At 38.6% G+C, this 15,536-nt stretch overlaps 1 protein-coding gene across 1 annotated transcript in view; it reads right to left on the reverse strand.

The window, feature by feature from the left end:
* VWA3B (von Willebrand factor A domain containing 3B) overlaps positions 1-15,536 on the reverse strand; it is an 81,386-nt gene that overhangs the window by 28,604 nt on the left and 37,246 nt on the right. Inside the window, exons 13-21 of the mRNA XM_060769797.2 lie at positions 14,973-15,104; positions 13,978-14,076; positions 12,293-12,475; positions 10,733-10,860; positions 9,532-9,707; positions 7,163-7,255; positions 5,430-5,469; positions 5,165-5,321; positions 919-1,037 (exon numbers count right to left, since the gene is read on the reverse strand). Of these exons, the coding sequence (XP_060625780.2) occupies positions 919-1,037; positions 5,165-5,321; positions 5,430-5,469; positions 7,163-7,255; positions 9,532-9,707; positions 10,733-10,860; positions 12,293-12,475; positions 13,978-14,076; positions 14,973-15,104 (1,127 nt within the window). The remainder of the gene's footprint in view (positions 1-918; positions 1,038-5,164; positions 5,322-5,429; positions 5,470-7,162; positions 7,256-9,531; positions 9,708-10,732; positions 10,861-12,292; positions 12,476-13,977; positions 14,077-14,972; positions 15,105-15,536) is intronic.

The raw sequence follows: 15,536 nt of genomic DNA on the forward strand, positions 1-15,536 counted from the left end.
TATGCCATACTGATTCAAAAATGGTTCGGATCCAGCCTATTTGCGTGACCACGTCTCCCGTTATGAACCAACTCAGACCTTAAGGTCTCACGGTGCTGCCACCCTCACAAGTACGGCTGAGAAAGGGCCTCTCAGTGGTGCCCCCACCCCACTTTGGACTCCTCTCCCTAAAGAAATCAGACAGGCTCCCTCTCTAACTAACTTTAGGAAAGAACTAAAAAACCTGGATGTGGAAGCTGGCTTTCGAAAATGATTGATTACTTTTAATTATGATGATGGTCTTTTAGCCTTGTCAATACTGACTGGTCTTAAACTGGCTTTGCCTCCATGGTGCAATTTGTTTTTAAGCCCACTACAATCTTTAATCTGTGTATTTATTCATTGTGATATCGTTTTGTAAATTTTTGTTTATGATTATTGGTTATATATGATGTCTTGACTTTTTGGTTTCTACTTATGTATGTATTGTCGATTGATTCTGTTGTGAGTCACCCCTAGTCCTTGTGGAGAGGGGTGAGATATAAATAAAGTTTATTATTAAAGTTTATTAAAAACCGACCTAAGTGGTCAGCATACATAAACCATACAACAGGTGGAGAAACCTGTGGGTCCTTCAGATGTTCTTGGAATGCAATTCCCAGTATGCATCACCTTTTATTATGCTAGTTATGGCTGCTGGGGAATGTTATCCAACAACATGTGGAGGCCCAAAAGGATTCCCAACCTTGGTGTACACGATGGAGCCAACTCTCCCTTTTCCAGGAGTACACAATTGAGTCTCTATAAGCCATGCTTACACTCAGATGCTAGGAAAAGCTAAAGCCAGCCACGTTCTGGTGAAATAGATTACAGGCTAAACGGCAGTCCACATGGCTAGGTCCACTCAAGATGAATCCAATTCCTGCTGATCAGACTTGCCTTTCATATGTTTTTATTGCTTCTTGCAGCCTCTTCTTGTAGGCATCCAGATCCACTGCTTGAGGATTAATCAGTGTGACACATTTCTTATCACTGCTCACATGGGCAAAGGGGAGAACCTGAAGCATAGAGAACAAACAAGTCTTCAAAATATTGTAAAACTCTGAACACACACAACCACAGACTCTAACTAAACTGAGTGAGGAGCAAAGCTTTGTGTGAGAATAACTCTTTCTTCCTTTCTCCCACAAAAAATGACATTTATTTACGCATATATACTATGCATTAATAGCATTCTTAGCACAGTTTATAATTTTTAAAAGCCAATAAAAATATTATTTAGCTGAAAATAATAACTCATCAAAACAAACCAGTCAGTAAAATTCAAGCTGAAGAAGAGAACAATAAAGCCATGGGAATTTACATGATTGTGAAAATAACATAATTTTTGCCTGGTGATAAGGTGATAAAATTGAGCACGTCTAGAAGGAGCAAAAGGGAAATGCCAATACTGAGAAGGATCTCCTTCTGACAGTTATCCACCAAGCACTTGGAAAAGTTACTTTTGGGAAAGACAGCTTCTTAAGGCCCACCAGTTAGCATGGCCACTAGGATTTCTGGATATTATTCTCAGAAAAGTAATGTTATCAGGCTGTGGACTCATTCTATCACAGACAGAGGAGTACTTACAGGAGATCTTAGAATAATCTACTAAAGATCTTATGGTACCACTATTTCATACTACAGGTGAATATCATTTTTACAAAATGCTTATGACCAAAAGTGTTTTTGAGTTCATTTTTTTCATATTTTGAATTTCCTATATTTGCATATATGTACATAAAGTGATTTCCTGGAATTAAGACCCAAATGTAAACACAAAAATTATATATGTTTCATATATACCTGAAGGAGATATTTTTTAAATGCACAACCATCTTCAATCACTTGAAGATTAGTGTTTTCCTTGAGGTACACGATGAGAAGAAATCATGTACTTCCATCAAAATTGAGTGAGAATCATTGTTTTTAATGAAAAACCATTTCAGTAAACAGAGTACTTCATAATTACTTTTTAATTAATTATTTTGTTTTAATTTACTTACCTTTGGTTAGTTATTATAAGTTTATATTGATGTTGTTTCATTCATTGGTCTGATTTGTTTTTTGTTTTCATTATAGTATTGAATGTTTACCACTTTTTGTTTGGAAACCACCCCGAGTCTCCTCGGAGAGATAGGGAGGGTTATAAATAAAGCATTATTATTATTATCATCATTATTATGTGTTCGCCAATTGCTTCCCATGATAGGGAAAGGAGGGAGATGGTGACCAACATTAATGCAGAGACCTTCACAGCAAGGCAGGGATTTGAGTCTCATTTGAAAACCAAAATTTCTTCCCTCCAGTAGTTCTGATGGAACTGGATTCCATTTGGCTCTTCCCTTTTTTGTTTTGAGAACTATTTTCTCTCAATGGTGATTCCACTTGGTCACTATAACAGAAACGCCACAAGTTGTATCTGTATGTATTTTTTTCCTATTCCCGCCGTATTTTTCTCTTTTAATATTTTACTTATGAAGGTAATATCTTCACTTTAAGCAACAGACCACTATGAATGAGAATACAATCCAAAGAGTGAGCCTACCTCACACACTTATAGTACTGTCGTTCTATTTGAACTGCCATGGTAACAACCTATGAATTCCCGGGACTTTCAGTTTAGGAAGGGTACTCAGAATTCTTTGCCAGAGGACCCTAGTACATCACCAAACTACAAATCCCAGAATTCTAATAAATGTCTTCATAGCAGTTAATTCGGGATCATCATGTTATAACTGTGCAGTATGAAAGGATCTAGTATCGAAATACAGTAAACAAATAATTGGGGTAATCTACAAAATACATTTATCAGCAGCATTATTGAGTTTTGGTACAGCTTTCACATCTACTGTGTCCTTCGTGGTTATTTAAATGCATTCATTCGCGGTTTTAAAATGATTCTGCTTCCAAGGATTCCATCTTCCATGGCTTGAAACTATCCCCACCCGCAAAAACCTTTGAAAAGGAAACCTTCCTTTTGCCATTTTATATGAGGGACATAATGTACAGTGCTATTGTATATAACGGGACTTGAGCATCCAGGAATTTTGGAACCAAGCTTGAGTAGGTGTAAAAGACCCGCTGTATTTTTAAAAATTTCAAAATGCCTCATTAATAAAAGATGGTCATTAAAGTACTTGAAAGTCTAGCATTCTTAAAAAACTTTAACAGTATGACAGGTGCTGAAGGTCAACCTGAATGCAAAGGCCCTTGCCTGCTGATGGATAGAGAGTTGCAAAGTGGTTAGCCTAGATTATTGGGGGAGGGAGGTTTAGAGTCTGAAAGTGGCCCTATATTTTTTCGACCTTATATTTTTCTCTCTCTTGTACTTACTGAGTACAAATTGTGGCATCCTAGTGTGATCATCCACAACGCACTTTCAGCTATTCATAAAAAACCTTGTCCATTTTTGAACCCACAGCAGCTATATACTGTCAGCTACTGGTCAAAGTGGGAAATGCAATTATTTGTATGGAATGGCATTTGTACAAGTGTGGGTGGGTGTATCTTTAAGTCACCTTGAATTTCACAGGCTTTTCATAGGCAAGGAATATTCACAGGTGATGTACCATTGCCTTTTTACAAAAATACAGTCTACGGCACTTGGTATTCCTTAGCAGTTCTCCTTCCAAAGACTAGCCAAGCCAGAATTTATTTAACATCCAAGTTCAGAAGAAATCCAATTCCTTTAGTGCATTTAGGCTTTACAGAATGGGTGTGTGTGTTAAATACTACAAGTAAAGGTGAAATGCCAAAGAGTCTTGAAAAGTACAGAACTTGGAGAGTTAGCATACAAAAAAATAACAAATTTCCATGTAATTTCAATTTACTGTTTGAAAAAATAAAATATTCCTACCACCCACTACAATGGGTAATTTTTAAGCTCTCCTGGCAGCCAATGGAGGCTGCCAATTTTTGCAGTTGAATGCCGTTTTGGACTAATAGGGCATACTTAGGAAACCAAAATAGGAGCCATTACCTTAGAGAAGCTAGAAAAAGCTCTGGAGAGTTTTACTTAAATATCTCACCCTTAACATTCATGCACAAATAAAGAGAAGTACAATACAGCCCCCATATCTGAAGAAAATGCATTCCTGTGGCAATGGATAACAGCAAACCCTGTTGAAATGAATTATTTTCTCCTGAAATTATTATAAAGTCACTTTAGAAGACCAAGAAAATTCCTGGAGCCATATCCTCTTTAGAAATTTGCTATATCCTCCAGGTGGCAATGCTAACTTCCAACATAAGCATCCCAGAGAATTGCACAGAGGACCTAGAAAACTTCTAAAGAGGACATAATTTTTCAGATGCAGGTAGATGAAACTGCAGGTGATGGTTCCATGAGTATGGGGTCAAATTATAGTTGCACAGAATAAAAATGTATTATATCACTCTTTCAGGCTTCTAGAATTATTATATCATTTTCAAAGAATTTGGTTTATTAAACCCACCATAATAAACTCAGTTGATTTTTCAAAAATATTTTCACCAGCCACACATAAAGGATTTAAATATATTTTCAGCAATGCCTAAAAGAATCATCTCCCTCTCCCCTCTCAATTGCCTTTATTTTGCCCCAATGATGTAATCACAAAGTCAAATGTGATTGGCTACATAGCACCATGACATAATTTTATTCAATATATGGTCCTCGGTTGGTTCAGGCCAGTGTTTCCTAAACTCTAGTTTTCCAGGTGTTTTGGACTTCAATTCCCAGAATCCCTGATCATTGGCAAAGATAGCCGAGGTTTTTGGGAGTTGAAGCACAAAACACTAGAATTTAGGAATCACTGCCTAAGGCCATCCATGACTTATCCAGGAAGAAGACAGGAAAGAAAAGAAAAGAAAAGAAAGAAAGAAAGAAAGAAAGAAAGAAAGAAAGAAAGAAAGAAAGAAAGAAAGGTTATAATTGAGATGGATGCAGGGAAGGGAGACATCCTCTACAACAAAGAGTTTGTGAGGCACTTTTTCTGTGGAGCCTGTAACTGCTATTTCCAGCCCCCAAAATCAAACTGAGTGACAATTCACACATTTCCTAAGTCCACATTGTGATTGCAACAGTTGAGAATACAATTATTAATTGACACATTCAGTTGCTAATTTGCAGTTTGCCTAGAAAAGGCACAAAAAAGACACTTACATCATCAAACACTCTTGAAACTACATGTTTGTCTAGACTCGGGATGTATTTAGTTGTGCGGGGAATAGCTGTGGGAGCCAAGGCGTCCATGATGGTGAGCCTCTTCGCAACCAAGCCATGCGTCCTGAGCCATTGCGCAGAAGAGATATCGAAAAGGCTTTTTAAAGAGAAGAAAGGGAGAAGCAATGAGGAACAGGGGTTCAGAAATAATGAGTTCTTAAATATAAAAGAAATAAAAAAGTATTCTCCATTAACGTCTACTTACTCTTTATTCATCCTTTTGTCCATTTTTTGTGTCTTCTGCTCTGTGGATGAAATTTTAAAATGACATTATGCTGTTTTACATATTGCGGCACTGAAACATGGATAGTCAGGTGAGCCGGAACTTAGAAATACTACTTTTGGGGGAATTACTCCCAGAAAGTCTAGGGAAGTGAAAGATTTAGGGAGGTATAATTAAAAAACAAAATACCAAAAGTATTTTGAACTTAAAAAACAAAAACAAAATGGGAATACTTGTATTTGTATATACAGTATGTACATAATGAGATATCTTATAGATGAGACAAGATTTTTAATATTTTTGTGTATGAAACAAAGATTGTATACATTGAACCATCAGAAAAGCAAAGACATCACTATCTCACCTACGTGGGCAAGTTCAAATTCTGGAATATTTTGGATGTTTTGCAAACAGGCCTTGGAAGAACTAAAAGCAGGAAGACTAGCAAATAGATGGGAAAACTACAGGGATTTGGTATATGCTAAGCACCCCTTATCCTGAATCTCAAAATCCTAAATACTCAAAACAACTGAAGTTGTCCACACAAGTGAAATAATGCCACCTTTGCTTTCTGATAGTTCAATATACACAAACTTGGTTTCACCAACAAAAAGTATTGAAAATACGGTATCAAATTACTTTCAGGCTATTTGTATATGAAACAAAAATGATTTAGGTCCCATCTCCAAGATATGTATGTACATGCAAATACAGATATTCTAAAATTGGGGGGGGGGGGGCAGAACACTTCTAGTTCCAAGCATTTTGGAGAAGGGATACTCAACCTGTAGTTAGAAAGCACTTAAGCCAAAATCTGATTGCTGCCAAGGTAACAGATTCAGACCTGATTCAAAGCATTTATACCTGAGCCAAACCAAAGAGAATCCATAACCTGTAAGGTTATGAGATAATAACCTTGATGTGGTAATTTTTTACAGACTTCACCCTGAAGCCTTGAGTGGCTCACTAGAACACCAAAAAAAAAAAACCTTATGTCTCTCTGGTGCTAAATCTGACATGGATATTGTCCCAAACCTGTGCAGAATTCAAACATGCACCATCATTTTGAACAATGCCTTTTCAGACAACTAAAATTGCCCTCTAAGACAAGGATAACAGTTGGTTTGTGCATAGCATTCCTAATGCACAGCTGGACCATAGTGAATTCAGGATTTACATCACAATGGGGAGCATATTTTATTCTCTTGGGAGTACTGAGTATAATTCAGTGCACAGTGAGATTCTGCCATTTTCTGCAGAGACATTAAATTGAACCAAAGGAGGAAATTAGTGCCCAAAAAAATCAGTAATGAAGGGATGGGTAAAGAGTGGCTCTGTGTGTACACCCTCAAGGTCAGTAAGGTCCTGGAAGCTTCCAAGTGAGACAATTCCTTAACAGGTTACAGATGTCCAAATGCCCCATACTATTTTAGCGTTTTTTTTAAAAAAAAATACTCTTTTTTTGAAACCAGGATTAAATTGCTGAAGTAGTTTTGTTTTGTGACATTTTGCCATGCCATGTAGTTCCCAGACAAATTCAGGAAAAGAAAATTGGCTCCTGAACTCAGGACAGTTGCATGCCTTGAAACAATACAGTGATATGCCCCTGGAGCAGAAGATATATACTAGATGAATGAATGGATTTAATTTAGCATGCCAAATGGTCGGAACTGCTGCCTTTCTATATATAATGTCTCCCCAGCCTCAAAGCTTACCTTTTCGTTCAGGAGATACCCTTCCATTTTGACTGTATTCGGTACATTTTGCTGAATAACGTTGAGATCTAAGCATGCTACTCTTTGTTTGTTCTGTAAAGAGAAATTCACTTATGTCAAAAAAAACTGCCGCAACTCTCAAAACGACAAATTAATTTTAATGCTTACAGCCCATTCAGTAAATATAGTCCCAGGAAGTTTCCCATGGATAAATATACAGGGTTAGTCAAAATGAATAGGCCAATAAGAAAATTAATTGTAGCCGAATGTATGTTTACTGTAACCAAACCACAGCTACGTAGCGACAGATAAACTATCAAAGTTTTTTTTGAGCAACACACATGTACGTTAATGTCGCTAGGAGTCGCTGTTTTCAAAATGGCGGAATCAGGCAAAGAGAAGGCGTTTTGTGTGATGACATTTGCTAAAACAATGTCAGTAATTACGGTCCAGCGAGAATTTCGAGCCAAGTATGGCAAGGAACCACCTCATCGACATTCCATTGCGAGGTGGGTAAAGCAATTTGAGGAGACGGGCTGCTTATGCAAGGGTAAAACCACAGGACGACCACGTGTCTCCGAAGACACAGTGGAATCCATTCGTGCATCCTTTCAACGAAGTCCCCAGAAGTCGACAAATCGTGTTGCCATGGAATTGAACGTTCCGCAAAAAACTGTGTGGCGCGTGTTACGCAAACGTTTGCAGTTCAAGCCGTATAAATTGCAAATGGTGCAGGCTTTGAAAAAAGGTGACTATTCGAAACGACACGATTTTTGCGAATCAATGCAGCGAAGACTAGAGGAGGAAGGCTTTGCCAACAGACTGGTCTTCAGTGACGAGGCAACGTTTCACCTGTGCGGGAAGGTCAATAGGCATAATCTCCGCTTTTGGGGATCTGAAAATCCTCATGCCGTATTGGAACATGTAAGGGATTCGCCGAAGGTAAACGTTTTCTGTGCAATAACCAACCGTCACGTGTTTGGCCCATTCTTTTTCGCGGAGAAAACCGTAACAGGCATAGTGTACGCTGACATGTTGTCTGAATGGTTGATGCCACAGTTAGAAGAGAAAGTGCCCGATTTCGTATTCCAACAGGACGGTGCCCCTCCGCATTGGCACAACAGTGTACACGAGTACCTCAACGAACACCTTCCCAGACGTTGGATTGGCCGTGCTGGAGTGACTGATCTTCCATTCCTCCTGTGGCCCCCCAGGTCCCCCGACCTCACACCATGCGACTTTTCTCTCTGGGGGTATGTGAAAGACACTGTGTTCCGACCTCCATTACCGCTGACCTTGGATGACTTAAAACAGCGCATATGTGCTGCATTCGATGCCATTACGTCGGATGTGCTGCAACGGATGTGGAATGAACTGGACTACCGCTTGGACGTCTGCCGTGTCACACGGGGCGCCCATATCGAACATCTCTGAAGGTGAGACAAAACTTTGATAATTTATTTGTCGATACGTAGCTGTAGTTTGGTTACAATAAACATACATTCGTCTAAAATTAATTTTCTTATTGGCCTATTCATTTTGACTGTACAATTTCTATACTTTTTGTTCCCTACTTTTCCAATTTCATAGTGTTTCATATGGTTGAAAAGTACATACTATTTTCAAGCACTTTAACTGCTGGTTAATATGGCTCATCCAACAGAATTGCAATTAATGATGCAACTGCACAGTTGGCCAGACTGGAATTGTACTTGCATTTGAAAACCTGCCCCTTATACACAGCCATATAAAATTCACATTTTCTGCTTTGAAGTGGATTATATGGTAGTATAGACTAAAATAATCGAGTTCAAATCAGATAATGTGGATTTTATGCTTTGATAACCTGGATTATCTGGCAGTGCAGAAGGGGCCTAAGAATCCCCTAGCTAACCATACTATACTAGCTCTGGGATTCTTGGAATTGTTGTCCAAAATGGTGGCTGGGTGGTCTGAATACTTTTTCAAACACTGTGGGAGAGCAAAATAAAATACACAGCAACTTAACCCTCTATCTCAAACCTCTGAATTAAATAAAGTAGATGCTTCAGGCTACAGTTTAAATCTGAAAATTGCAAACATTTTCATATCTGCAGAAAAAGCATATCAGAGGTACATCAAAGGTCACAGTGTTAGCTTTACTAAATACATGAAGAAGAACCTTTTGAAATGTATCACTCTGAACTCTTTTTTTCCATCCTTGTTTTGTCCTTCCATGGTATACTGCAGGCATTTCAGAAATACTAGGACTGCAGTATCTTGCATGCTGTTGGTGTGAAATAATGTGAAGTATGAAGGAGTTTGATTTGACCATATATTGATCAGATATGGGGAATGTTTTACTGAGTAATCTCCACAGTCCCTTTTACCTGCATGCAAAGCTTTCTTCTTTCTGCCTGGACTCTCAAAGCGTGCCTGCCATCCATCCATAATAGGTTGTGGTGAAGCTGAAGCAGGCTCTTCAGAGGCACAATGTGGCCTATTTAGGGATGGGGGATTCATTCCCTCAACTCGTGGGGTTACAGTGACATGCTGCCTGCGATGTCTGTTTAAGAAACAGACAAGTCACCATCTGTGCCAAAGTGCACACACATATATATCAGGGAGAAGCCATTCTGAGAAGTGTGAGGACAGAAACGCTGCATAGTGAAATATGCTGACTATGTTTGAACATGGCGTGCAATAGATAACCAGTGCTTGATGTTCAAAAAGAAGTGTACAATGCTAGATCCTGGATAACCCAACAGTACCTGGACAAACATCCAACCAAAAAAGAGAAATCTCCTTAAGAGCAACCACAGGTATTTCCATTTGGAGTTAAAAGAATATGCTCAAACATTATTTCTGGCAATATGTGTTTCCATGTGCAACCATAAGTATTAAACACATTATGCCAGTACTTCTCGCAGTGACATACCAAAGATGTGCATGTATTTGTCAGAAGAGTAACTTCTCCATGAGGAAAACAACTAATAGTGCCATGTTGCTTTAGATCCTTTGGACATAAGACTCTCTCCTTGTGGCAAAAAAAGATTCTGACCAGCTCAGCAAGAGAAAACATTTCCACAGAATTCCTCAAAACACATTTTCAATGTGGAGACAGGAAGATTGTGCTTATGAGGAGTTAGCTAAATTACAACCCGAGAATCACCCAGCACTAACTAGGAGAAAAGCAATAGAGAGAGACTAGCTTGAAATTGCAGTAAATGAAATTATAGCACTGACAAACAATATATACAGAAGGGCACAATATATTCCATCCTAAACTGGAAGCTTTCCCGTCTTTTTTTTTTTCCTGAGATGACTGCTATTTTCCAATTCACTATTCTTTTACAGTAAGGCTCCTAAGTAATATCAACAAAGAAACCTTTTATTTTTTCATTTTCACCCATAAAAATGAAGTATTTTGTTCCAAGCACAGCAGTGATTTTTTTCTCCCAAATCTCTTGAGTTCAGAGCATAATATCTCTTACTTGCAATTTAGCCCTTCTTGTCCAATTTTCAGTTCAAACAAAAGTTGTTAACAGTCAGAAGATCAGTGCAAGAAGGAAAAGCAATCTGAGTACATACTTATCATGAGGATCTTTTGCTCCATTAAACAAATCCATCAATACTTTGCCAGCGCGGAAGGTTTGTATTTTCTTCAGTTCCTTTTCTCCTTGTTCAATTTCTTTTTTAAGTAGATATATATCCTCACACTGCCAAAACGAGAAAAAATGGGTCATGGAAATAAAATTGGAAACACATTTATCCCCGAAATGAACCCATTCTTTAAAAAACAAATCTGAACTGTAATTTTATAAAGGAAAAACAACTACTTCTGAAATGTATCTCTCCTGCATCCCAAAGTGTGAGTCTTTGTTTTTAGTGCCTATTTTTGCTTACGTTTCTTTTTTGGCATTCATTACATTTCATGTCTAGGAAGATCTTCTCAGTATTTTACTAGTAAAAGTTTCCCCAAGTGCAATTTTAACTCATTCAGGAAGCCATAAAAACAAATACTGCAGAGCAGAAAATTCTTGTCTGAAAACGTAATGCATTTTAGCTTTCACCAAAGTTATAGTGGACAACAATAGATCCAATTTTTGAAGAACAAAAGATAAACAAAACAACAGCAATGTAGCTTATTGGGTCTGCAGTCTGGGGGTCCTCCTGGACTCAGCACTGACACTTGAACCTCAGATTGCGGCGGTGACTGGGAGGGTTTTCGCACAGTTTAAACTGGTGCACCAGCTGCAACCATACCTCAAAAAGCCAGACTTGGCCACAGTGGTTCATGGTGGGCCAAATCAATTTGCTTCTTCTGCCAGTATCTTTTTAGACTGAGTGATTCTCCACAGGGTGGATGTGTTTGCCTTCAAGTTGCCTGTTAAATTATGGTAGCCCCATGAATTTCACAGGGTTTTCTTGCCAACAAATATTCAGAGGTGGATTCCTCTAAAAAGATACCTTACAGCATCCGGTGTTCATTGTCAGTCTCCCATGCAAATACTAAGCAGGACTGGCTCAGGTTAGCTTTCAAGATCTGATGGGGTATGGTGCCTTTGGGGTCATTAGGACATATCCACATGGAGGGACCCCTAGTGGTGCAGCAAGTTAAACCACTGAGCTACTGAACTTGCTGACCAAAAGGTTGGTGGTTCGAATCTAGGGAGCGGGGGTGAGCTCCCACTGTTAGCCCCAGCTTCTGCCAACCTAGCAGTTCAAAAACATGCAAATGTGAGTAGATCAATAGGTACCATTCCAGTGGGATGGTAGCAGTGCTCCATGCAGACCGTAGAGCCGGTCTGAGACCTTCTACGAAGGTGATGGCAACCTGGTATGTTTTACTTTATTTTTAAGGTTTTTCAAGAGGGGTTAGGTGGCTCGATACCATCCCAAAAGTTTTTGGGATGACATAGGACAACCAATGGGCAAAGCCAATTTTCCCCTGGGGTATGGGGACTTAAACCTGTTTTGGAGCGGGTTTCTTAAATCAACTCCGAAGCAGGTTTAGCTTATATCTAGAAACATCCTCAGTGCTTCTGAGGGTGCTTCTAGACATAATGCTGAATGGGAGTGATATAAGTTGTAGAGCAAAATAGGGGGAAGGAAAATTCTAATGTCTTGAAATAAATTTTAAAGACTTGCCTCAAAAGGTTTTGGAGCATCAGGGTCCCTCAAACGAATATGATAGTAATGAAACCGTCCACCTGTCTCACTAGACAGCTCATGTAGAAATTTATTAGCTCTGGTATCATCACAGTTAAAGGAAATGGTGTGAACTGGAATATGTCGTTGAAGTTTCAATTGAGCTAAAATTGTATTTGGAGGCTGCAAGCAAGACAGAGAGAGAGAGGAATGTATTAAGACAGATGTTTTGTTTGCTTGCTTTTTTGCTTTCTTTACATGCCAACTTTCTCTCATAATGGGACACAAAGTAGCTTACAGTATAAATGGAAACAAAATGTATAAAGGCAATATGTAGGTCAACGTTTAAAGTACATTAAACAACAAGCATACAAGAACCAGAAATACTGACACTGTCTAACACAGAAACCCCCCAAAAAGGTTAAAGCCTTAAGTCAAGTATTAACTCCTAACAACAACTATCACCAAAAATAAAGAGCACTTCTTATTATAGAGAATTATATTATATATCTGACTCTATATATTTGCATTCAGCATCTTCCAGCTGCCCATCTCCATTGATGTTTTGTAGAACTGGCATAATGTTATGGTATCATGATCTTCTGTTTCCCCATTTGCCCATATGTCACTAACTCCCACAAATAAAAGGCAGGAATATGAGGAACATCATGCAGATACTGTGGTTCAAAGGCAGAGCATAGATTTTGCATTCATCAAGTCATAGGCTCAAGCCCTGGCATCTCCAGGACCTCTGTCAGCACCGACAATACTGGGCTATATGGCTTTACATAAGCCAGTGTTTGCTGTTCCTATGGTAACACACATGAGGCCAGTTGTACTTGACATTAGAAGAGGAGACGTAAATGCATATGAGCTGTTTTTAGCTGCCCTCTTCCATTTTGTAGAATATCTAAGCTTCAGCTCCCACCCTCCTCCATAACACACTGAAATCTGTTGTGCTTGCAGCTTCTATATCCTGAAAGGGAATCATGCAGCATTTCAGAATTTGTTGGACTGAAGCTCCCAGCATCCTTATCCAGTACAGTCAAAAGGGAGAGGGGGAAGGTTACAGTTTCAGTCCAACCACATCTGGAAGATCACATGATTCCTATCCCTGTTCTGTGTCTTTCTTCTACAATACCATATCTTTTTGGCTGAACACCAGCCAACTAGTCCCTACATACGTTCCTTGTGTTAGTTCCTCTCCTTTTCCTGCTTTAGATGTCTCTTCTTCTCCCTATTTAGACATCTCCCAGGATCCACACTCTTGTTGCTTCCGCTTCCCAAAATAATCCTGATGCCCACTGATGACTCTCTTGTCCCATCACCACTGTTCCTTTCTTCAACTAGCTGAAGCATCTCAACTCTGTTTCTTCTCTCCTCCCAGCCATTTTTTGTTGGTGGGTTTTTTTTTTGTTTTTTAAAAAAGCTTCTTACTTTGGAGGCAGAGAGATCATGCCTCCTCTGCTATCTCCACCATCACTACATCCTTCTCCCAACCTCTCATGGTTCCAATCGGAGGCTGGAATAGAAGTTGAGGAGGAGTCAAAGGCAGTTGTCTTCCTTGAACTGTCAGCTTAGCCCCAGTTTGGCCACCTATGATCTATTTCAAGGCTCTGCTTTGTCATATTGCCAGTGTTACATCATCATACTGCCCTGGCATGATTTACTTCTTCCATAGATACCTGGTCAGGTCTCCCATCAGTAAGAAGGTAAATGGCTTGAGTGTCATAATCACAAAGGGCAACTTGAAGTGCTTGCAGTGTATTTGTAGAGCCTCCAACCTAAACATTAGACAAAGGAAAATGGACAAATTAGTACCAACAAAAGTATAGAGTAGACTGTGAAATCTAGTTGTCAAGTGCGCTGATGAGAGGAACTACATAACTTGTTCAGAGGAACATCAGATCCATTCTTCATACAGTCTACATAACATTATGGGTAAAGAATGGTTGTTTCCTCAAAACCAGTTTAATTGATTACAGCTACAGTAGAGTCTTATTTATCCAACCTTCACTCATCCAACATTCTTTATTATCCAGCGCAGTATGCCTCCTGCCTGAAATAATGTCTAGGGTAGGAGAAAGAAAGAACCCTTGTCTGTTTTGGTGCTAAATTTGTAAATACAGCAATTACTACATAACATTGCTGTGTATTGAACTGCTTTTTCTGTCGATTTGTTGTAAAACATGATGTTTTGGTGTTTAATTTGTAAAGTAATAACATAATTTGATGTTTAATAGGCTTTTCCTTAATTCTTCCTTATTATCCAACATTTTCACTTATCCAATGTTCTGGCAGTCCGTTTATGTTGGATAAGTGAGATTCTACTGTATTTAATTTCTGAGCTAAAACTAAAGTCATTATCACATTTTACATTAAAAGTTATTTGACATTAAGAATTCGTGGCCTGGCTTAATCAAACCATGGTAGTCCTTGCTTCATGGATTTGACTTAGTAAGATTTCCTGGTTCCTTAAACCACAGTTTATTGTTGCATAACAACTGGAAACTGTGGTTTGAACATTCTTACAAAACAGAAGCAAAGTGTGCTTGGCAGTTCTGATTTTGTAGGGATCATTCCGTCCAATTTCCTAGTTCAGAAACTGCTAAAACTTATCATTATAACCAAGCCTGTGGACCTAAGAATAATTAGCAAAGTTATATTTTAAGTTTCTTACCTGCAGTTCTTTTATCCAATTTAAAGCATCCTCCAGATTATGTTCATTAACTTCAGCCAGTTCCTCTTTCCAAGCTACTGCCTCAACATCAAATTTAACAAGGTTAAATTTTGTTTTGTATTGTAGTTGTTCCTGCAAGACATTATCAATTGAATTCTTGGCCACATAAGGAATGCTGACAAGCAATAACTGCAGGAATATATTTCACATCAGCAGTGATATTTGGTTTCCCAGGTACTTTGCCTACAACTTTCATAATCTCTTACCATTCTCTATGCTGGATATAAGTTGTAGAGCAAAATATCTAGAAAGACAAAAATTCCACATCCCTCTTCAAACTAAATTATAATAATACTAAAAAATATATATTTACAGGGATTTTAATTCTGCCTCACTATTTCTTGGAAACATTTGATCTACTTAATAATGTGTCCCAAACATTAAAATTGGAGATAGCTTCTACATTTGGGAGAAAGGCCATAGTTTAGTGGTAAATATAGATTTTGCATGGAGAGCTGCTTCCAGTGACTATACTCAATACCAAGCCAGATGGGCCAGTTGTAG

The sequence above is a fragment of the Anolis sagrei genome, chromosome 3 (assembly GCF_037176765.1).
Source record: "Anolis sagrei isolate rAnoSag1 chromosome 3, rAnoSag1.mat, whole genome shotgun sequence".
NCBI lineage: Eukaryota > Metazoa > Chordata > Lepidosauria > Squamata > Dactyloidae > Anolis > Anolis sagrei.